A 22,842-nucleotide genomic window follows, 5' to 3' on the forward strand; every position below is an offset into this window, starting at 1 on the left:
GAAGGGTGAGCTTGTACAGGGGAGTGGGGTTTTGCAGTTAAGTTTCCGGAAACAGAGCTGCCAACATGTGAGTGCGTGTTATTGTGTCTCGGCACACAGATGTGAACGTGACTTTGTAGAGTTTGTGTAGCTTTATGTTCAATGTGTGCATCTGCACAGGAACATGGACCTGTGTGTGATGTGAGTGGGTGTGCTGTTGTGTAATTTAGGACAATGACATGTGTATTTGTGTGTTAGCGTATAGCTCTGCGGCTCAGAATTGGTGTGCACAGACCCCCCCCCCCCGGGTTTGTGGGGGGGGGCGGTTTATGTGTGTTTGCTTTCTTTGGTACAGTGAGAGTGTGTTTAAATATTGGTGTACAAGGCTGTGTGTGTTCAAGCAAGAGAGAGAGAAAGAGTATGTGTTTTCTGGTGCACAATCCCAGAGCACATGTGTGTGAGCTCAGGCGGTGCCCCCACCGGGCGGCAGGAGCCAAATGAGTTGAGGCCTTGGAAGTGCTGGGGGAGGGGCATAATTGTGGAGACCCTGGGGGCTTCCCAGGCCCAGCCCCCAGCCCCTCCAACCGGCAAGGATGCCGCCTTCCAGGAAGGCTCGTAGGGAGTTGGCGCTAGAGAGGCCGGAGCTGCCAAGCACAGCTGGCAGATGCCCCGATTAACCCTGTGTGTGCCCTGGCTAGCCTTGGGAGAGGCTGCCTGGAGCGGGAGGGGTAAGGGGATGCATGTGGACTCACGCACTGCTGTTGAGCCAATGGGACATCCCACGCTCTCTCCCCCAACAGCCCCCAGCCCATACTGCTTGCAGGGGAGGGTGCTCTTCCAGGAGAGGTGGATAGAACCACAGACCCTCCTGAGGATCCCAGCCGTTCATCTCTGGGGCAGGAACCAGGGGTACTTGGCCGATTCTAGCACTGCCAAACTTGCAGTGAGGTGGGGGAGATGAGTCTCTCCCTGAGGGTCACATCTGTCTATGTGTGAGAAAGCAGCCTCTGGGAAGGGGGCTGAGTGGGGTGGGCTGCCTGGGGAGGGCCCTGGACTGGCTTCACGAAGCAGTTGGTCAAGCCCTGCTGGTCCTCTGCCCAGATCTCCCTTCTACAGTGCCCTCTCCACTCCCTCTTGCTGCTCAGACAGGCCCATAGTGACTGGTGAGCGTTGGGGGGGCCCAGGAGGGCAAAGGAGGGTGGAGGCTCTGCGGGGGCATAGCAGGGTCAGCTGGGCCAACCCTGAGGACTGACCTGCCATCCTTCATCTCTGTTGCAGAACACAGATCTGTTTGAGATGATTGAGAAGATGCAGGTGAGGTTGGCTCTGTTGCTCATTCTGGGGAGCCACAGAGGGGGCTGGGCTGGGGTGGGGGCCCTTGCTATATCTCTAGCCCTACCCCTCACTGAGGACGGGCCAGGAGCCCTCAGCTGACTATTCTGGGAGGAGGTGGTGGCAGTGCATTGTCCTGAATTCTCGGTCTGGGGGTCAGAGTAGAGGATGGAGACTGGGAGTGCTAATTCCCTGTCCGACCCTGGGCCCAGACCCCACTTATGTCTCCCCTGCTCCCATCCCTGTGTAGGTCCCTGGCAGGGCTGGGATCAGTGCCTTATCCAACTCTCCCATCCCCCCCACCCCACACATCCACACATACACACACATTTCCCATCCCCCAAGAGGCATCACAGGCTCTATAGCGTCCCCATGTAGAATGGGAGGAGGTACAGATGCCAGGGCACAGGGCAACCTGAGGCTGTGCTTCAGGCTGGGGATGTGCCCCGTCCCCTCTGCCTGAGCCCTGCCCACCTCCCTTCCACTCCCAGCCCTGGTCTTCCAGGCCTCTGTCTGGTGCATGGGTAGGTGTGGGAGGTGCGCAGAGGGTGGGGCAGCTTGAACAAACCTCAGGAGCTTTCCCTGATGTCGATGTTGGTGTGCCCTCCAAAGCCTCTCTTTATCTGTGTGTCTCCACCTCTCCCCTCCTTCTCTCTCTTTCCCTCTGTCCCCCCGCTTCTCTCTCTCAAATACACACATCTGTGTAGATGCAATGGCCTCCCCCCACACTTACACACTAACGCGTGCAGGCCACCCCTGCCCCCGGTCCCAGCGGCACACGTTCCCGCACAGAGCCCCCAGCCCACCCCGCAGAGGCCTGAGCAACTGACCCACCCAGCACCCTGGCCTGGGAGTACCCCCAAGTGGCCGGGCTTTCCCCTCCTCGTGAGTGTGAAGCTCCTGTAGGGTGGCAGCGCTGGCAGCAGGTATGGGAGGGGCACAATGGACATGTCACCTTCTCTTTGCAGGGAAGCAGGATGGATGAACAACGATGCTCCTTCCCACCACCCCTCAAGGTAGGTTGGAACCACGGCCCGGCTCACCTTTCTGTGGCTGCTTACCTGAGCAGCCTCTCCAAAGGGATTGGGACCTGTAAGAGGTGGGGGGACTCTCTCCCCAGGTGTGAAAACTCAAACCCAGGACCCAGGGATCTTCTGCCTGGGAAGGCTGATGGGGCTCCCCGGGGAGGAGAGGGAGAGATAGGGGGTGGCTGGGTTGCCCCCTACCCTGCTGTGAGGAGTTTGACGGCACGCAGGGATGGAAGGAGATGGGAGGAGGCTCTTGTTTAGACTCAGGATTTTCTTGGGGTGAGTGTTGCACTTCTTCTCCCAATAGGCGTATGGTTCTGTGGTTGATTTGGGATCTCAACAATCCCAGAAGGCTGATGGCTGGGCCTGGCGGGGGAGGGGGAGGTGAGCCCAGGGCTTCAAGGGGAAGGTTGGAGGGGGCGTTCTTGTGCATATGCCGATACTCTGTCCAGAGCATAGGTTCTCAGGGTGTGGTCCTCAGACCAGGAGCGTCAGCATTGTTAGAGTTTGTTAGAATGTAAATTCTTAAAAAAAAAAAAAAAAGGTTGTATATTTTGGGGCTACAGCCAGACCCTGAGAAACTGGGGGTAGGGCACAGCAATATGTGTTTTTAGAGCCCCCCAGGCCATTCTGATGCTGCTGAGAACCACTGGTCCCAGGGTTTCTTCTGGGGAGGCCATGAGCCTCCTTTTCCCCAGGCAGAAAGAGACCCAGAAGAGGCTGCCAGCACTCAGTGAGCTAAGTTTGCCTCAGCCCCTGCCTCGTGGGGTCACCCCAAGGCAAGCCCTGGGGAGATGGCACAGCCCTACTCACACTCCCAGCCCAGGTGGCTGGCTGAACGATGGAGCCTTCTGGGGAGGCTGGAAGTAGTAAAGGGTGAAGACCCCACCCCAGCTGGGTCTCTGCCCTGTTTGTGTTTTGTAGACGGAGGAGGACTACATTCCCTACCCGAGCGTCCATGAGGTAACTGGCTGGACCCCCTGAGCCCACCCCCACCCTGACCCCCAGCAGCACTCACAAAGCGAGTCTGGACTCTCAGGTTCCCTCCCTGCCAGGAGCCTGACCGCAGGCCTTGCTGTGGGCGCAGGAGCCTCAGCTTACTGGCCCACGTCTTCAGAGCCCATGTGAACTCTTAGGCCTCTAATCCAAACATTCCAGCTTTTTGGTCAAGGTCATGCTCCCAACTCTACCTTCCCCCAAGTCCTCATCCTTAGAGACAGGAACACGGGTTTCCATGCAGTCTGGGTCTGTGCCTGCAGTAGGAGGAAGAGGGCCAGAGCAAGTCTGCTGGAAGGGGGTGGATGCAAGCCCGGGGCCCCCATAGACTCTGGCTCGTTCCCTAGCACTCCTGAGCCATAGCAGAAGTGACCCAGTCTGAGTTGGGGGGTGTCCCGGGGCCCTGGTAGGGTGCAGCATGGGTGGCTTTCAGCTGAGTCCTCTTTCAGGTCCTAGGGCGAGAAGGACCTTTCCCCCTCATCCTGCTGCCCCAGTTCGGGGGCTACTGGATTGAAGGCACCAACCACGAAATCACCAGCATCCCGGAGACAGAGCCGCTGCAATCACCCACGACCAAGGTGAAGCTTGAGTGCAACCCCACAGCCCGCATCTACCGGAAGCACTTTCTTGGCAAGGTGGGTGGCCCACTGGTGATGGGGGCTGGGCCTGGGAGGCAGCCAAACCCATGGGCTGGGGCTGGGTGATAGTCTCGGGTCTCAGAACATTTGTGGTGGGTTCACACATTCATTCAACAAACGTTCATTGCAAAAGGCAGTGTTATGACATAGTGGTTAACAGCAGAGGCTCTACCACTGGCTCTGTCACTTGCTACATGACACATTGGGCAAGTCACTCACGCTCCCTGCACCTCTGTCTCCTCATCCATAAAAACCGAGATGGTGATGACACCCATCTCCCAGGGTTGCTGCAAAACTTTAACGAGAATGATGCTTATAAGGGGTTTAGAATGGTGTCTGGCCTAAAGCAAGTGCTCGGTCAAGGTTGGCAGATAATGAGCACCAGCCATGGGCCCAGCCCTGTTCTAGGCACCAAGTATGCAGCAGCCAACAGAACAGACCAGGCCCTGCCCTCGGGTAGCTTGAGGTTGGGGCTGGGAGAAGAGTGCAGTGGTCCGATGCAAAACCCTGCCCGGTGACAGCTTGTCACTGTCACCCCGTAGTGTCCCTGGCAAGAGTTAGCAGGTGAGACTGGGGGGGTGGGGGGAGGTCACATGCTGCAGGCCCCACGCCAGGTGCTCTATCTCTGCCAGTTTACAGCCCAGGTGATGGGGAAGGGTGTGGCTCTGGAGTCTCACGGCCTGGGTGTGCATCTGGGCTCTTCCATTTCTTGATGGTGTGACCTTGGGAAGTTATTTAACCTTCCTGGGCCTGTTTCTTCATCTGTAAAAAGGATCAGAAAAGCACATAGAGAATCATGCCAGGCACAGAGTAAGTCCTTAATCAGTGTCAGCTGTTACTACATCTGTCTAGCTACTCTGTGAGATCAGGGTCATCCTGGTTTCTACAGAAGAGGAAACTGAGGCTTATAGAGGTCAAATGTCTTGGTCACGGTCACACAGTTACCGAGCTGGGAATTGGACTAGCCCTGGCTGACATTCCATTAAGACACGCCGGGAGGGTTCATGCTCCTAGCTCAAAGGACTTGAGGACCTCAGTGCAGTCCTTGTTGCCAAGTGCCTGCTACTTCCTATCTGCAGATGGTGCCAAGCATTTGAGGATTTCGGTCACTGTGCCCAGGGGGGACTCAGGGGAACCCTCAGCTCCAGGTCCACTCAGACCACCCCCGAGCTGTGGATTTGCCCCTGCCTCTTTTCTCCTCCTCTGAGCACAGGTGTTCACCATTTGACAGGACTTAACTTCCAGGATGACTCCTGGGGCGGGTGTGGCCGGGAGCCAGGCCCACTCCCAGGGCCAGCAGAGGGAGCCAGGGCCAGGCAGGGGTGGAATAAGTTATCGCTCCTGGCCTGCCATTGACTTCAGGACTTCCCCATTCGGAGGTGCCAGCCCTGGGCTCCTCTCTGGGGGGGACCATTCCTGCCACAGCTTCCCCTTGGGCCCTCTGTAGTATTTGTTCCCAGCTCTGGGGCTCCTCCAGGTGAGGCAGGAGGGTGGGAACCTGCCCGGCCAGCCGCCCAGTGTGTTTGTGAGATGTTTCACTTCCTGTTTCTCATGGGTCCTGGCTTCAGGGGCCACAGAGCCACAAGCTGAGCAACCAGTCAGAAGATTTTTATTGAGCACCTACTGTATGCCCAGCTCTAAGGGCAGGGGCTGGGAGACAAGTATGCAGGTACAAATGTGGTCCTGACTTTGGTGAGGACCCAGATGGCCAAAGTAACTACAAACATTCATTGACCACCTACTCTACACTAGGCTGTTTATCTCTTTCAGTCCCTGCCACCGTCCTACAAGGTAGTTGGCTTCCGATTTTACAGAGTGGGACACTGAGGCACAGAGTGGTGAGGTGACCTTCTTAGGCTACCCAGCTGGCAGGTGGCAGAGTGGGGATTTGAATGCAGGCCTATCTGATGCAGAGTCTGCCGTTAGCCACGACACCTGCTGCTTGATGAAGGACCCCATCCGGGAGGGAGTTGGCTTTCTGGTCTAGTTTCCGGAAGCCCCGAGCTCAGCTCTACCCTCTCTCCTGGCCCCCACCTCCCACCACAGGAGCATTTCAATTACTACTCACTGGACACTGCCCTGGGCCACCTTGTCTTCTCACTCAAGTATGATGTCATTGGGGACCAGGAGCATCTACGTCTGTTGCTCAGGTAAGGGTGGGGTGAGGGGACCTGCAACAGCAGGGAAGGCTGAGGTCTTACAGTCTGAAAGCCCATCTCATTATACCCACTGTCCTGATTATAGCCCAGCGAGGGTAGGGATTTGCCTCAGGTTGCTCAGCAAGTTAGTCCCCAGGCCAGGCCTGGGCCCGTCATCACCTCTGGTCCTCCCCAGGGTGTGTCCCCTCCAGTCTTACCTGGTGTGGAGGGGCTCCCACCTCTCTTTCCCACTGCCTAGCCCCTCAGTGTGGGCTTTCTCCTCCCAGGACCAAGTGCCGGACACACCATGATGTCATCCCCATCTCCTGCCTCACTGAGTTTCCCAATGTGGTCCAGATGGCAAAGGTGAGACCTGTTTGGGCACCCCAGGTAGGCGCACAGTTGGCTGCAGCTTTGCCCGTGTGCACCGTCATCTTTAGCCCCCAGGTCCTTGCCCTGCGTGCGCAGCCCTGCCTCCGAGGTCCCACGTCATTGGCGTGCTGCTGTGTGTTCTGGGCTCCTGTCCCCGGCCCATGTGCTTTGGGGTCACTTTAGAGCATCTTTGGATATAGGAGACCCCAGTGCTCTGCACCCCATCCTGAGCAATGATGAGCCCCCACCCACTCCTGCTGCAAACTTGGCTGTTCCCTCTCCTTTCTGCTCCCGTGCTCCCCAGATGGTGGCCGGGGAGGCCCAGATGCCCTGAGGCCCTCCCCTCAGCCCCTCCCTTCTCCCTGCAGCTGGTGTGTGAAGATGTGAATGTGGATCGATTTTACCCTGTGCTCTACCCCAAGGTATGGCTGCATCTGGGTCTCGCTCACCGGGCTGGGTGGCTGAGCATTTATGGGCCACTTGTTGTGTACAGGGTACCCCCCCGCCAAGTTCTCTCATTTCATCCACACAACAACCGTACAAAGTTGGCAGTTTGCAGAAGAAGAAGCAGAGGCCCACAGTGGCTCTGTGCCTTATCTGGCAATGCACAGCAGACGGAGGCCTGCCTTAATCTTAGCGTCATCCACCTTGGAGGCAAGCCTTACTTCCCGGAACTCTCAATGCCATTTGGGGACCCTCCCTAGGGCAGTCGGAGCTCCTGAGCCAGGGGATGCCACTGGCCTTGCCATCTGACCTAAGGGGATGCAGAGAGAGGGAGTAATACAGGGGCCTCCATTAATGCTGCCCCCCACACAGCAGCTGTGCCCCCCCCAGCTCTGGCTTGGCTTCGAGGCACTGTGGCCATGTGGGGAAAAGACAGGGGCTTGTCTTCAGTGAGATAGGGGTGCTTCTAGGAAAAGGCCCTGAAAGACCTGTCAGCCCTGTGGCTCTGACTACATTCCAGGACAAGGTGAGGCCCCCATGGGGTGGTGTAGTCCAGGAAAGGTCCCCCAAAGGAAGGGGCCTCAGAAATCAGATGTTACCGCTCAGGTACGAAAGAGGAAACAAGCCCCAAGGTAAGAGGATCGTCTCAAGGGTCTATAGCAAGTTGGTGGGACTTGACTTATTCTAGAATGATGCTGTGGGCTTGCAGAGGGGCCGAGGAACAAGTTGGGTATCACAGAATGGAGTCGGGCAGGAACCTGTGGGCAAGACTCTGGAGCAGTGAGCTTAAGCTTCGGTTGTGAGTTCGAGGCCCAGCTCTGCCACTTGCAAGCAGTTGACCTTAGGCAAGTCACACGTTACTTAAGCTCTCTTAAGTAACCAAGGTTTCTTCATTTGTAAAATGGGGACAGCCGCAGTGTCTCCCTCACGGGCTTGTCGTGGAGGTTAAACCAGACGGCACAGGTACAGTACCCGGCATGGCGCTGCGCACAGAGTCAGAGCAATAAATGGCAGCTTGTAAAGGCGGCCTGTTTCATCCGTGCACCTCTCCCCCCAGGCTTCTCGCCTCATCGTCACCTTTGATGAGCATGTTATCAGCAATAACTTCAAGTTTGGAGTCATTTATCAGAAGCTTGGGCAGGTGCGCTCACCTCCTCCTTCCTGCTCCCCTACCTGCCTGGCTGTGGGTCTGGGGCCTCAGACCTTTGCCAGCGAGGGCACCTGCCCAGGGACTGTGCTTCCCAGGAGCTCAGGCACCCTGGAGGTCCTCCTCCCAGCCTTCTCTGGGTGTGAGTGGGGGCGTGCAGGGGCAGTGGCTGCACCAATTTGGTGACCTCTGCCCTCCGTGTGTCCCCAGACCTCTGAGGAAGAACTCTTCAGCACCAATGAAGAAAGCCCCGCCTTCGTGGAGTTTCTTGAATTTCTGGGCCAGAAGGTCAAGCTGCAGGACTTCAAAGGGTGAGCATTAGGTGGGAAGAGTATCACTTAATTGGACCCATGCCCTCCAGCAGGGAGGGAGCCCCCTGTCCTGGCCCTGTGGAGGCCTGGCTGGGGCTGGAGACTGAGCCGTGGCCTGGGGGGCCTGGGGCAGGTTCCGAGGAGGCCTGGACGTGACCCACGGGCAGACGGGGACCGAGTCTGTGTACTGCAACTTCCGCAACAAGGAGATCATGTTTCACGTGTCCACCAAGCTGCCCTACACAGAAGGGGACGCCCAGCAGGTAGCCTGGGCACCCACCCACCTGCTCCCTACCTGTCCTCCTGTACCCCTACCTGCCTCTCTGTTCAGTGTTCACCACACCAGGTTCAGGGGGTGCTGGGATACAGGCATGCGGATGATCCATTCCTCCCACTCGTGGGCTCTAGTGGAGGCAGGATGACACTACAGGGTGCTGTAGTGTCTGGAAAGTGTTTCCACATCCATGAAATGGGCACGATAATGGCACCTACGTCATAGGTGAGCGCACATGAGGGAATGCATAGAGTGGCTAGAACAGTGTGTGGTACGTAACAAGAGCTAGATAAATGTGAGTTAGTGTTTTTAAGAGGAGGGAGGGACACTGTGGGGTCACATGGGGGCACTTAAACTTGGCAGAGGTAGGAATCAAGAAAAGCTTTCAAGATAAAATGATTTGTAGGCCACAAAGGAGCTGGGGGGGGGGCGGGGAATGTTCTAGGTGGAGAAAATGGCTTCCACCTTCTGCAAAGGCCTGGCGGCGAGGACGTACAGGGCATATTCTGGGAGCTGAACTCAGAAATTTGTCACCTGTCCTAAGCTTCCTGCAGGGCTGCCCCCTGACCCCATGCCCCCACCCCAGAGGAATCCAAGAATAATAAGAGAAAAATGGAAACTTTTGGGTTTAGTGTCTTTTAAGTTTCTTGTGAGAAGATCCTGTGTTCACCTGCACAACGTGACTGTATACCGAGTGGAACTTGTCTGTTCACGAGGGGCCACGTTTGGGGTACTGAGACTAGGAGGTAGAGCCTGGGGACCAGGAGCCTGGGTTCAAGTCCTCTGCTCACAGCAGGGTCTTGCAAGTCACTTCTCTCTTGGCCTCTGTTTCATCTGTCCCAGGATTCCAAGAAAACTAAAATATGTTGCAGAGTAGTTTCTCATGACATTTTTGGGGGGAAAGCAGATCCTTAGACGCACCTCCCACAGTCCTGCGGGCACCCTCCCTTGCACCCGGTGAGCCCCCCTCTAGCCAGGTGGTGAAGGCTTGTGGCCCTCTGCTCAGTTACAGCGAAAGCGGCATATCGGGAACGACATTGTCGCTGTAGTCTTCCAGGACGAGAACACACCCTTTGTGCCTGACATGATTGCATCCAACTTCCTGCATGCCTATGTGGTGGTACAGGCCGAGGGCGGGGGGCCTGACGGCCCGCTCTACAAGGTGGGTGATCGCGGAGCCTCCCGGGGGTATCAGCCCAGCCCCAGCCCCGCCCTGAGTCACTAGGAGACCTCTCTGAGCCTCGGTTTCCCTACCTGTAAATAAGGGGACTGTCCAGAGGGCTCTGAGCCCCCCTGTTGCTCTGTTGATGGAGGATTCCTATCTTGCCTTCTCTGCTCCCCCGCCCCCCCACCCCCGCCAGATTATCCACCTCAGAGGAGCTGGTTCCCTCCTCTACCCTTCAGCCTTCTGGGCTTTCACTATCCTCCATGACCCCTGAGATCCTCCACCTCCTCTCAGGACTGAGGATAGGGGGGCTGAAATCCTGGGGTTCACGTCGGCAGTGACTGACCCTTCCCCAGCAAGGGGCAGGACACAGATGAATTCAGGGTCTGTGGTCTGGGTGGCGACTCCACAAAAACTCCTGCTTTCCCTTCCAGGTCTCTGTGACTGCTAGAGACGACGTGCCCTTCTTCGGGCCCCCCCTGCCAGACCCCGCGGTGTTCAGGAAGGTGAGGGGTAGCCCCCAGCCCCGGTCATGGACAGAGCAGAATGAAATGGGTGGGGACTGGGAGGGGCGCACAGTCTGCCCTAAGAGGTCCTGAAGCCCTGCGGGTGCCTGGGCTGCTGGGCTCCCCTGACCCTGCAACTGGAGCCTGGCTTTTAGTTCAAATTGATAAAAACTGTGATCTTTATTTGTAGAGTCATGGAGCAAACTTGCACCATTGTTTTAGATTTCTCAGAGCAGACTCTGGCCTTTCCTAACTTCGATTATCTTTTTTTGGCAATTAGTCTTCTTTCTTCTAAAATGTGTGGGAAGGGAGCACCCGTCTCTCTCGCCTCTCTAGAAGCCATGCTTTGAGCCCTGGCTTCAGACCCCTCCTCCCCCAGACTGAGGCGGTAGGAGACCCCAGGCAGCCCCTCCATCTGTGAGGTTTGCTGTCCCAAGGGGCGGGCACAGGGGATGGTCACAGGTACCTAGGCTGGGGAGCTGAGGCCAAGGAGATGCCCCTCTGGGGGTGAAGAGGCCGACAGGGGCCCCGCAGGCAGGTCAGGTCGCAGCTCGGGAACTCTGGCCCCTGCGTCACTGGGGCTCAGCGCCTTGCCTCTGTGCTCATCTGCACGCCTTTCTCCTGTCCACACCGTCCACACCGTGGGCTCCCAGGGGCCTGAGTTCCAGGAATTTTTGCTGACGAAGCTGATCAATGCTGAGTATGCCTGCTACAAGGCAGAGAAGTTTGCCAAACTGGAGGTGAGGCTGGGCTGCAGGGCCCAACCCCTCCCCCAACCTGGGGGGAATGTTCTGCCCGGACTTGGGCCTCAGGGAGGGCCGTCCGGGGTGGGGGCGGATGTGCCGCGCAGGCTAGCGTCGGGGGAGGGGAAGCAGGGCTTTCCTAGGCATCTGTGAGTAAGGTCCCAGGAGGCGCCTGCGGGGCGCGGGCAGGTGGGCGGGCAGGTGGGCGGGCAGGTGGGCAGGCTGGCCCCCGGGGCCCGGCGCGGGAGGGGGGAACGGGAGGTGGGGGCGGGAGGAGCCCGGGGGCTGCTGGAGCTGCAGCGGGGCCCCACCTCCCTGCTCACCCCGAGGAGGTGGCGGATCGCCGCGCCCCTCCTGACGGCCTCCGCCTGGCGGCCTCCACCTGGCGGCCTCCACCTGACGGCCTCCGCCTGGCCCGCAGGAGCGGACCCGGGCCGCCCTCCTGGAGACGCTCTACGAGGAGCTGCACATCCACAGCCAGTCCATGATGGGCCTGGGCGGTGACGAGGACAAGATGGAGAACGGCGGCGGCGGCGGCGGCTTCTTCGAGTCCTTTAAGGTGAAGCCAGGGTCTACCTGCGGCCGCGGCCGATACCTGTCTAGGGTGGAGTCGGGGCGGGGTCACGGGCCGGGCGCCGGGGTGCGGCCGGGGGCGGGCTCGCGTGGGGGCGGGGGCGGGGTTAGGGGGTGGGGCGGGGTTAGGGGCTAGGTGTGGGGTTAGGGGGTAGGTGTGGGGGTGCGGCCAGGGGAGGGCTCGCGTGGGGGCGGGGGCGGGGTTACGGGGTAGGCGTGGGGGAGCGACCAGAGGCAGACTCGCGTGGGGGGTGGGGTCGGGGCGGGCTCGCGTGGGGGCGGGGGCGGGGTTAGGGGGTGGGGCGGGGTTAGGGGCTAGGTGTGGGGGTGCGGCCGAGGGCAGGCTCGCGTGGGGGTGGGGGCGGGGGCGGGGTTACGGGGTAGGCGTGGGGGTGGGGCGGGGGCGGGGTTATGGGGTAGGCGGGGGGTGGGGCGGGGGCGGGGTTACGGGGTAGGCGTGGGGGTGTGGCCTGAGGCCGGCTCGCGTGCGGGGGGAGTCGAGCGGGGCGGAGCTCGCGTGGGGTCTGGGTGCGGGGTTAGTAGACTCCAGGCTGCGATGAGCCAGGAGCCAGGAGCCAGGCGCCCGCGGTAGAGTCTGGACACAGGCGAGCCTCAGGGAGGATCTGACTTGGGAGGAGTTAACGGCCGGAGGCGGGGCCTACCTAGGCTTGGGGGTGGAGTCCACCTGGGAGGTCCGCGAAGGTTGGAGCCTTCTGGGCGGTGACCCGGTGCCTCTGGGGTGGCTACCAGGTCAGGAGGCAGGGAAGAGAAGAGGAGGTGTCTGTCCTCAGAGGGAAAGAAACAGAAGTCTAAGGTGCGGTATGTGGCCAGAGTGGCCACAGGAGAGGGACCTGGCCTCTAGGACTTCCGTGGCCGTGATCTGGCTGATCTGGTTTAGCTTAGAGTTAGGAGAACTGACACCCTGGGTTCAAATCCCAGTTCTGCCACTTAACCAGCTTGAGCACTCTGAGCCTCAGTTTCTTTACTGGATAGAGGCAGTTTACCTCTTATGACTATTGAGAATTATTTGTAAAGGAGTTAGATGACTGCAATGTAAGTTCAAAAGTAAAACACGAAACCCTGTTCATCTACCTCAGCCTCTGCTGTCCAAAGAGGCAGAGGAGGGGGGAGCTCCTCTTTCCCCCACTGGTCCTGGACTCCCCCAGGTTGCAGGTCCCCAGGCCATGGCTCCCTTGCCACCTTCTCCCCCCTGCACAGGGGGGAACTGCCCATCCTCCAGGTGCCTAGCCAGGGTGTCAGGCCTCACCCTCACCCCAGGGCCGGCAGCAAAGCTGGAGATGTGGGTTTGCAGTGGGTTTGCATAAGGGCATTGGCCCAGCTGCTGGGCCTGCCCTGGTCTTAGGCAAACAGACTGTCTTTGAGAAAAGGGGCCTGAGAAGAGCCCTGCCTCTGCCCAGTGGAGTCAGGGAATGGGTGGGGTGAACATGGGTCTGGGGTGCCTGAGGGGGGCTGTCCAGTGGTCCCACATCTCTGGTAGGTGTGGACAGTGGACCTGGATCAGGTCAAGGACTTCTCAGAGGCAGCAGAGCCCACAGTTAGGGGCCCGTGATCTGGCATATGGGTTCCAGGCTTGTCTTGTATGTGTGAAATGGGCGTGATAATAGCGCTCCCCTCTCAGAGTGGATCGAATAAGTGAATGTAAAGTACCTAGTCTGTAGGAAACATTCAGCATAGATTGGCCAAGGAAAGCAAGAAGAAAAGGCAAAAGAGGGGAAAGAAAAGAAAGTAGGATCTATGGAACCCTAAGAGCAAGAAACTGAGGTTTCTGGAGGGCTCTCTGTGCACACTCTGGGTCACACCCCAACATCTTCTGTAGTCCTTTCAGTAGCCACAGGAGAATCATAGGAGGCTCAGAGACGTGAAGTGGCTTGCCAAACGTCACCCAGCAAGTTGGTGGTATAGCCAAGGCCCAAACTACCCTTAGGCACCATGTGGACTTGCCTCTCCTGTGGCCTCACAGGCAGAGACTTCCTGGGGTTACTGGAGTGGCATTGGTGGGGAGGGACCAGGTGCCTGGGCTCCTGGGTTTCCCATGGTGGGGAGGACCTCATAAAGTCTGTGCCTCCTCCACCCCCACCCCACCTTCACAGCGGGTCATCCGGAGCCGCAGCCAGTCCATGGATGCCATGGGACTAAGCAACAAGAAGCCCAACACCGTGTCCACCAGCCACAGCGGGAGCTTTGCCCCCAACAACCCTGACCTGGCCAAGGCAGCTGGAATAGTGAGTGCCCTGCCCCAGCAGCCCTTGGCTCACCCCCACCTCTGAGGCCTGCCCCCCGCCCCATTGCCCTGCTGAGTGCCCATCCTGGGTTCTAGACTCAGTCTAGCCACTGTTCTCCGTGGGAGTCCAATGTCCAGGCCATAATAGTGGGGTGCTCAGAGCCTGCAGCCCCCTTCCAGCTCCTCAGCCCTTCCCTCCTCCTGGTCCCTTATTCTGATGACTTTCTGCGGGTCAGCTCTGGGGCTACCTCTCTATGACTTTCCTTATTGAGCACCTACTGTCTATCATGTGCTGGGAACTGGGCTGCTTTGTGGGCACCTACTGTCAAGCCTTGAGTTGCTGGGGGCACCTACTGTGTGTCAGGACCTGGATTTCTATGTGAGCACCTGCTGTGTGCCTGGCTCTGAGATGCTGGTGGGTACCTACTGTGTGTCAGGACTCGGGCTGCTGTGTGAGCACCTACGTGTCAGAACCTGGGTTGCTGTGTGGACATGTACTGTGTGAGCATCTCCTGTGGGCCTGACCCTGAGTTTCTGTGAGCACCTAGTGTGTGTCAGGTCCTGCTGTGTGGGCATCAGCTCTGTAAGTATCCACTGTATGCCCAGCCCTGGGTTATTGTGCGAGAACCTACCGTGTGTGAGGAGATGCACCCCTGAATGAGCACACAGTATGTGCCAAGCCCTGGATACCGGTGGCTCTTCACTATGTGTCAGGTAGTGGGCTGTGGTGTGAGCGTTTACTCTGTGATCACCTACTTCTGTGTGCCTGGCCCTCGGCTGCTGTGCGAGCCCCTACTGTGTGTTGGGGCCTCTGGTTGTGGCTCCCTATTGTGTGTCAGGAAGTGGGCTTCTGTGTGAGCATCTCCTGAGTGAGCACCTACTGTGTGATTACCTCCTGTCTGCCAGCCTCTGTGGGATTCTGCTGCTAACACTCGGGGTGTGTGCTGGGCACGCAGGGTGGGTAAGGCCTTCAGCTGCGGGTCCATCTGCTTTCTTCTACTGCCTAGTGTCCGCCCCTGGCGCTGCACCTGCAACTCTGCTCCTCCCCATCTGGCCACTCTCTTCCACCCATCTGTCCGACTGGCCTTCTGTCCCTCATTGACTGCGTGCTGCATGCCAAGCCCTGTGCTCAGTGCTGTGAAGCTGTGTCCCATGGCAGGAGGTCTCCCCCACCCCCCATCCCCAGCCACCCCTGCCCCGTGGTCTGGCCTGACCCCGGGGAACAAGGCGGGGCCTCTGCTGTCCTGTGGTCCCCAAGCCCACTGTCACCGGAGAACCAGGCCCACCCCCCCCTTCCCGCCGAGTGGCTCAGCTTCCTGTGGGTGCTGTAGAGGGGCCCTGGGGCCGGGCCAGGCCAGCAGCACCACGGCAGTAACCAGACCCGTTTCTGTTTTTGTTTTTGTACATCTCTCTTCCGTTACTCCTTCTCCTTCTGCCGTCTGCATTTTCCCGGATGTCCCTTTCCTCTCTGTCCCCCCACCGACCCCCGACCCCCGTCTCTGCCCTCCTCCCACTTCCACCTGTACTGTTCTCTCTCTGCTTTCTCCTCTCGGCCTTCCTGGTCTTTCTGTCTGTCTGTCTGTCTGTGTTTGTGTTTGCCTATCTGCTCTGTGACCTCCTGTGCGCTCCCCCACCTGTCTGCCCATGCCCCTGTCTGTTGGCCAATCTCTCGCCTCTGTCTATCCATCCATCCGTCGGGTTGGTCCGTCCACCCACTGTGCCACCCCTTCCTGGCCGCTGTCAACCCCCCTGCCTCACTGCGGGCTTTGTTTCTGTCTGTCCCTCTGTCCTCCCCTTTCCCTGTCCTGCCCCTCCCACCACCTCCATCTCTCTCTCTCTCTCTCTGCCCCTGCCCTCTGCTGCTTGCCAGTCATTGCTTATTCCTGGGAAAAGCGCGAGTAGATTCGGACGCCGGGGCAGTGCCATAGGCATAGGAACGGTGGAAGAGGTTGTCGTCCGCGGGGCCGCCGGCTCTGGAGGCTGCCTGCACGTGCTGTTCTCTGCTCGCTCTCGGGACGGAGGCCATATTGGGGACGTGGCCCCCCCTTGCCCCTGGGCTGGGCCCAGGGGTGTGCAGGATGGAGTGCCGGCAGCTCTGGTGGCACCAGCATCTGCTTTGGGGCCTGCTACCTGTGCCAGAGCCAGTGCCCCCCGCCAGGGGCTTCTGGCCCTGCCCTGGCCCTTGGGACCCTGGCTGAGTCCCTGCCAGGATCTGGTACCCAAAGACCCTATGCCCAGCCGCACGTCCCCCAATATCGCCGGTTCTGCATGGAACGCCATCCCCTCCTCTGCCCTGACTCCCCCTCCGCACCGTGAACTGGCCTGGGGGTTCCTGGCCCTCCATGCCTCCCGGGGCCCACCTTCCTGCCTCCCCAGATAAGCTGGGTGGGGGGGCATGCTTCTGGTGCCTGGGGCTTCCCACCCTAGTATGTTTAGAAACTGGGGGGGAGGGAAGGTATCCTTCAAACTTCGGAGCCGGAATCTCGCCCAGCCAGTTTGGAGGTTCCCAGGTGGGGCAGGGGCTGGTGTTGCTGTGTCCACTCTCGCCCCGCGGCCCTGAGCCTGCAGGCCTCTGCCCAGCGCAGCCCACTCAGGTTGCTGCCTTCCTCCTGGGCTGAGATTCCAGGCCCTGCGCTGCTATGTAATGTTGGGGGCCTGGGCCCTCCCCAAGCCTGTTTCCCTCTCTGTGAACCTAGAAGGCTGTCTCTGCAGATGGACATTGCCCTCATTCTTTCTTATTCCATTGCCTCTGCTTCAGGGCCTGGGGCAGTGGGGCAGGTGGCACGTGGGGGACGGTGGCTGTTCCAGGGCAGGTGGGCACTGAGTTGGGGCCTTTCCCTGCAGTCACTGATCGTCCCTGGAAAGAGCCCCACAAGAAAGAAGTCGGGCCCGTTTGGCTCCCGCCGCAGCAGCGCCATCGGTATCGAGAATATACAGGAGGTGCAGGAGAAAAGGTGGGTGGGGCGGGTCCCCTGCCTCCTCCCAACCCTTCCCTGACCACCCCTGCGGCAGGGTTAAGCAAGCAGGAGGGAGCACCCATTTTTCTGCTCCCGTCCCTTTCCGGGGACAGCTGTACAGGCAAGTACCTGCTGTGTGCCAGGCACCAGGGCCAGCTCATCACCTCAGTGGGATGCCTTCCTCTGCCGGTGGTTCTGCTGGCTCGCCAGGGGGTCATATTTTGCATGTCAAGATGCTGTAAGTGAGGGGGCTCAGGGGCCTGCCCCGTCACACTGCCAGTGAAAGGCAGAGCTGGGATTTACGGCCTGTTTTGTGGGGGTCTGCAGGGGTGCACCTGCGTGGGCAGGGTGCAGGCAGCACACATATTAGCAGCAGGACAGCCCCTGGGAAGCAGAGGATGGTTCCTGAACGTGAATCCTGTCTCTACCACGCTGGGGCTGTGTGACCCTGGAAAAGTCACTGTACCTCTCTGAGCCTCACTGTCCCGATCTGGAAAATGAGGATAAGAACATGGGGCTGCTGGAGAGGTGCGGTGCAGGGCGTGATGCAGGGCAGGTGCAAGGAGTCCTCAGGAGTGGAGGAGGTACTGTCCTTATGGCCACGAGAGCCCAGAACCCTATGAAGCCTGGATTCAGAGCTTGGCTTTGCCATGACCTAGCTGTGCATCCCTGGGCAGATTCCTTCCCATCTCTGGACTCCAGTTTCCTCACCTGTAACAGGGATAAGGAGGGAGGACCTGAAGAGTGTCCTGTCTTACGTAGGTGCTCCCACACTGCTTGCTCCTTTCCTCGGCCAGGCCAGCCAGGGAGCTGCAGGGACTGCTCTGGGGTTGGCCCCCAAGGATATAGGGTATGGGGACGAGGCAGGAGGCGCCCGTGACCTCACCACCTGGGCCTCGTTCTACCCTCAATGCCAGGCCTGGTGCTGAATCCCCCTGCTGCCCCCGTGTGCCCCGCAGGGAGAGTCCCCCCGCCGGCCAGAAGACCCCAGACAGCGGGCACGTCTCACAAGAGCCCAAGTCGGAGAACTCATCCACTCAGAGCTCCCCAGAGATGCCCACGACCAAGAACAGGTTGGGGTTCGGGGCACGCCGAGCCAGGGGGCTTGGACTCACCCTTTCTAGTCCCTGTGTGGGCCTGGGGCTGCCCGGGAGCATTGGCACTGCCACACCAGGGCATCAGGGAGGCCCGGGCCCTCTCCCAGGTCCTCCTTTGACACACACCCGTTGAGAGCTTCATTCATGCCAGGCCCTGTGCCAAGCTCCAAATCCATCAGTGAGCTGGGCATACATGGCCCCTGCCCCATGGAGCCGACAGTCCAGTGTAGCATGACCACGTGGGCTATTTCTAGATGGTGACGCAAGAGGACAACAAAGCAGGGGTTGCAATGAGGACTCACTGGGTGTGTGTGTTGGGGGGTAGTTGGTGCTCAAGAAAGACATCTAGAAATGAGGGAGGCTTAAATTGAGAACTGAGTGAGGAGCCAGGCCTGCTAGGACTGGCATGGCAAAGGGAAGAAGACTCCAGATGAAAAGCACAGCAAGTGCAAAGGCCCTGAGGCATATGCTTGAAGGATAGAAAGAAGAGTGGTGCGGTTGGAGCCAAGTGAGTGAGGGGCTGGGCCCAGGCAGACATGTGCTGGGTGCTGCTGGGGATGAGGTCAGAGAGGTGGGCGGGGGCTCCATCCTGGCTTTAGAAGCCATATGAGAACTTTGCATTTTATCCTAAGAGGGGCCAGGGAGGAGCCTTTGGGATTTTAGTTAAGAGGAGTGATGCTTTCAAACCTGGCTGTGGTTGCCACATGAAGAGGTGGGGTGGGGAAGAATGGAAGTGCCGAGGCTCAGCCCCCTCTGCGCTGGCTCTGGGAGGGTCTAGACTCCCAGACTGTGCTCCTCTGAGGAGTCAGGCAGGCGAACAGAGAGGCAGGAGAGGCGGGCTCGCAGACCCAGAGCGGAGAGCTCCACTCCCACCTCGAGAGGAGGAGTCAGGGAGGAGGAGATCCTTGGCTGAGTTTTGAAAGATGAATTTGCTTTTTGGGATTTGAGGGAAGGAGTGAGACACGAAGTCCTGAGCATGGAGTGAAAGTGAGAAGGTTGAGAGTAGGCTGTGGGGTTGGGTTGGAAGGCCTGGGGCCACACCCCTGTTCTCCCACCTGTGGCTGGGTGACCTTGGGCTGGGTGCCCACCCTCTCTGAGCCTCGCCGTTGCCTCATCTCTAAGATGGGCCTGTTAACGATAACGATGAGATAACTCAGGTCAGAGCACTTGAAACAGTGCCTGGCACGGAGCAAACATACACTGGACCGTAGTTTTTTTTTGTTTTTGTTTTTGTTTTTTTTTTTTGCGGTTAACAGTTCTTATTACCAAACACCTCGCCAAGGAGATGAGACTTTATCTGGGGCAGTGGGGAGCCGCAAGAGGGCTTTGCTCGGGGGAGGGTGTGCTCGGATCCGTGAAGTAGGAAGGACAGGGCGGGGAGGCTCCGAGGCCCGGGCAGCTGTCCCGGGCCGCAGAGGTGCGGGGGTGGCTGCAGGCTGGGCCTCGCAGGGCCGGAACCGGGCTCGGCGCAGGAGGTGCCCGGAGCCCACGCCGGCTGACGGTGCTGTCTGTGGCAGAGCCGAGACTGCGGCCCAGAGAGCGGAGGTGCTGAAGGACTTCTCCCGCTCCTCGTCCAGTGCCAGCAGCTTCGCCAGCGTGGTGGAGGAGACCGAGGGCGTGGACGCGGACGACACAGGCCTGGTGAGAGGCCCAGGGGCCCCTGGTGCTCTCCAGCGGCCCGGAGGGCGGCTCCTCGGTCCCTGTAGATACTCGGGGCAGAAGCATGAGCCTGGTGTGGCTGAGATGAGATCGGGGGACTCCGCCGCAAAGGAGTACTGCAGACTACCCCTCCCTTACTCCGAAGCCCTCCGTGGCTCCCCAGCGTCGCTCACAGAGAGCCCCGTCTCAGACCGTTGAAGATCTGGTGCCTCCCCAGCCTCATCTCTTACCGCTTCGGTCGTTCTGGGCTTCTCTGCAGTCCCCTCAACACACCAGGCTTACCCCACCTCTGGGCCTTGGCACTTGCCGTCTCCTCTGTCTGGAACACTCTGCCTGCCTCCTCTTTGCCCCTTTGTCTGACTGACTCCTCCTTATCCTTCTCTGCTCAGCCTCACATCACCTCCTCCTGAAAGCCTTCCCTGATTCTATAGCTAGGGTAGGTTGGGAACCCCCACTTCCATGCTCTCACGGACCCCCGAGGTGTTGCCCTTCGCACCCTTGTGTCATTCTTCATTCAGCAAACCTTGCCACGCCCGCTTCCACGTGCTGCAGGTGCAGCAGGGAACGAGGCGGACCAAGGCCCTGCCCGATGGGGCTTAGAGTCTGGGATCCCAGTGGTCTCTCCACAGCCTGTCTCACCTCCTAGACCTCACTGCCCGAGGGCAGGGACCCTGCCTGGTTTCTCTCACTGGCTTGGCCGGGAAAGCATCGGTGAACGTTGGCTGAATGAATGAATGAATGAATGGGAGGCTGTGCTGTATGCCTGGGTCTGTGCCTGCTCCCACCCTGTCCTCCCATGGTCTTCTGGGGCAGACATTGCTGGGGGGCGGCCAGGGTGAGGGGTTGTGGGGTGCAGCAAATGGAGGAGGCTGGGAGATGGGAGGGGAGCCCAGCGGTGCCATGGATGGGGGCTAACCTCCCTTTGTCTCTTCCCCCACCCCCAGGAGAGCGTCTCGTCCTCGGGGACACCCCACAAGCGGGACTCCTTCATCTATAGCACGTGGCTGGAGGACAGTGTCAGCACCACAAGTGGGGGCAGTTCCCCAGGTACCAGGCCACAGGCGGCTTCCCCTGCCAGGCCAGGCTTGTGGCGGGAGGGGAACAGGCATAGGCACAGAGGGTCGAGACCACCTCTCAGGCCCCAGGCAGTGGGTGTGTGACGGGACTGCCACTGACATTGGAGACAGTGGGTGGGTCATTATCTAGCCTAAGAAGGTTGAGGGCTGATAGCTTCTGGAAGGGTCTTGGGGGATGATGGGGTGGTGGTGGTGGTAAAGAAGGGAGTTAAAGGTGGGGTTCCCTGAGGGAGGGACTCTGCAGGGTTGTGGGGCACCAGTGCCTACCACCCATCCATGTGTCCGTCTCCCTGGGGCCTCCCCGCGGCCAGTGAGGTGGCTCCCTCCTGCCCCCTTCCCCAGGCCCCTCGCGGTCACCCCATCCCGACGCCGGCAAGTCGGGGGACCCTGCGTGTCCCGAGATCAAGATCCAGCTGGAAGCATCTGAACAGCACACACCCCAGCTGGTAAGCGCAGCTGCTGGGGGTGGAGGGGGGGGGAGGGAGGAGGCCAAGGCGGATGTGGCCAGCCTAGAAGCTGCCTTGTGGGACCGCTTGCCCAGGAGGTGTTAGGTGTCAGGGAAAGGGGACGAGGTGTCCACAGGGACCAGGGGTGGGTGCCAGATCAGGAGGCCCCCTGAAGCCAGGAGGGGTTGGGTTCATCTGGCCCGGGCACAACCGGTGTCTTCTGCTTGCCCGTCTCTCCTGCCCCATGTCATCTGTCACCTGCCTCTGGTCACTCTGTCTCTGCAGGGCTGTTAGCCAGGCCCCCTCTCTGAAGGAGAAACTGAGCAGGTCAGAACCAATCCTCAGCTCCTGTTTGGTGGGGAGAGGGTGGGCGAGGGCGGGAGTGGGCAGGACCAGGGGGTGGGGTGGCGGGGTGGCTCCTCCCTGTTCCTCTGTCATTGCCCCGAGCTAAGAGCTGTGAATTTGGATTCGAATCCTCTGCCACTCAGATGCTGGGGGACTCGGGGAGCTCACTGGCCTCTCTCTGAGATGCAGTTTCCTTATCGGTGCAGTGGGGCCAATAGGTGCTGGGAGGGTTCCGGGGAGCCTGCAAGGGACTTGGGAATTGCTGGGAGGAAGGGGCCCGGGGGATTCCCAGTGGGATGGAAACACCCCGGTGGGGAACTCCAGGGTGGGCCACTCCCTCTCGTGTCCCCCTGCTTCTCCGTCTGTTCACCCCCCTCTACCTGCAGATGAGGCCGCAGAAGCACAAGGTGAAGATGCCGTGTCAAGTCCAGGTGGCTAGGACCTCTGCCCCCAAGGCCAGCACCAGCCTGTGGGCTGCCCCCTGCCCCCACCTTGGCCACCCATCTGGGCTGTCTCTGCGGGGCGGAGCCATCCAGACCTGGGAGGGGGAAGCTGCTGGCATCATCCCCACCCCCGAGGCTGGGGCAGGCAGTGTTCCGTTGAAGCAGAACTCCAGCCTGGCTTGCCCCCACTCCGGGCCCTTCATCACACCCCGGTGCCCCTCTGGACTCATGGGGAGCAAGGTGGGAGGGGAGGTTTGAGATATCTCAGTGCGTACAGAGCCTACCGTGGAGGCAGTGAGATGTGAAAATGGTGGAATGAGCACTGGGCTGGGAATCCTGAGTCCTGGCTTCCAATTTGGTTTCTGCTCTGTGACCGTGGGCAAGTCACTGTCCCTCTCTGGGCACCTCTGCTGCAAATGGACGAGATTATTTCAGAGGTCGCTGAAGACTGTGATTCCATGCACCTGCCCCAGAATGGGAGGTTTTCCTCCTAGGGGGCCCCCATTGCCCACCCTTGCTTCTTGGGTTCCCTGGGGCTGGGCTGAGGGGCTGGGAGCTGGCTATGCCCGTTACCCCTCGTGGACCCTCAAGCTCACCACAGACCTGCCGATGCCCTGTCTACTGCCTCCACCTGACAGACAAGTGCCCCCCTTAGGGGGAAGGGGGCCTCCCTGGCTTCTCAGCCAGCACCCAGCTTAACCCCTGCCATCCCATGCTCTGGGCACTCCAGGTCGAGGGGTCTCAGCTGGCCTAGAGTTACGGGCCTCGCCGCTGCGCCCTCCCCCAACTCCCATGGAGGGGGCAGCCAGGCACAGCTGCTGTGAGCCCACATCCTTGTGTGTGTCTGTCCACACTTTTTAGGCACCATGCCAAAGGCCAGCCTTCCGGCCCCAACACCCATTTTGGAAGCCCCCGTGGCTGTGTGTATGTT

The 22,842-nt window shown here is 59.7% G+C and overlaps 1 protein-coding gene across 15 annotated transcripts in view; it reads left to right on the top strand.

Annotated features, from left to right (window-relative positions):
• Positions 1 to 22,156, top strand: part of RAP1GAP (RAP1 GTPase activating protein) — a 63,071-nt gene extending 40,915 nt beyond the window's left edge. For 5 of the 15 annotated variants that reach the window (XR_013380616.1, XR_013380617.1, XR_013380608.1 and 2 more), the window contains 23 exons: positions 1,258 to 1,293; positions 2,280 to 2,327; positions 3,264 to 3,302; positions 3,785 to 3,970; positions 6,020 to 6,123; positions 6,399 to 6,477; positions 6,852 to 6,905; positions 7,985 to 8,068; positions 8,285 to 8,385; positions 8,519 to 8,648; positions 9,666 to 9,821; positions 10,259 to 10,330; positions 10,984 to 11,070; positions 11,495 to 11,632; positions 13,758 to 13,889; positions 15,759 to 15,836; positions 16,733 to 16,842; positions 17,763 to 17,918; positions 19,460 to 19,583; positions 20,546 to 20,648; positions 20,989 to 21,123; positions 21,409 to 21,450; positions 21,855 to 22,156. Coding sequence is in view for 5 of the 15 variants with exons in the window: in XM_077899244.1 (XP_077755370.1) it covers positions 1,258 to 1,293; positions 2,280 to 2,327; positions 3,264 to 3,302; positions 3,785 to 3,970; positions 6,020 to 6,123; positions 6,399 to 6,477; positions 6,852 to 6,905; positions 7,985 to 8,068; positions 8,285 to 8,385; positions 8,519 to 8,648; positions 9,666 to 9,821; positions 10,259 to 10,330; positions 10,984 to 11,070; positions 11,495 to 11,632; positions 13,758 to 13,889; positions 15,759 to 15,836; positions 16,733 to 16,842; positions 17,763 to 17,918; positions 19,460 to 19,583; positions 20,546 to 20,648; positions 21,020 to 21,123; positions 21,409 to 21,417 (2,130 nt within the window). In the remaining 10 variants the exon portion in view is untranslated. The remainder of the gene's footprint in view (positions 1 to 1,257; positions 1,294 to 2,279; positions 2,328 to 3,263; positions 3,303 to 3,784; positions 3,971 to 6,019; positions 6,124 to 6,398; positions 6,478 to 6,851; positions 6,906 to 7,984; positions 8,069 to 8,284; positions 8,386 to 8,518; positions 8,649 to 9,665; positions 9,822 to 10,258; positions 10,331 to 10,983; positions 11,071 to 11,494; positions 11,633 to 13,757; positions 13,890 to 15,758; positions 15,837 to 16,732; positions 16,843 to 17,762; positions 17,919 to 19,459; positions 19,584 to 20,545; positions 20,649 to 20,988; positions 21,124 to 21,408; positions 21,451 to 21,854) is intronic. The other 10 variants (XR_013380609.1, XM_077899244.1, XM_077899245.1 and 7 more) reach the window with 10 other exon arrangements.
• The last annotated feature ends 686 nt before the right edge of the window (positions 22,157 to 22,842 follow it).

The sequence above is a fragment of the Canis aureus genome, chromosome 5 (genome assembly GCF_053574225.1).
Source record: "Canis aureus isolate CA01 chromosome 5, VMU_Caureus_v.1.0, whole genome shotgun sequence".
Classification (NCBI taxonomy): Eukaryota; Metazoa; Chordata; class Mammalia; order Carnivora; family Canidae; genus Canis; species Canis aureus.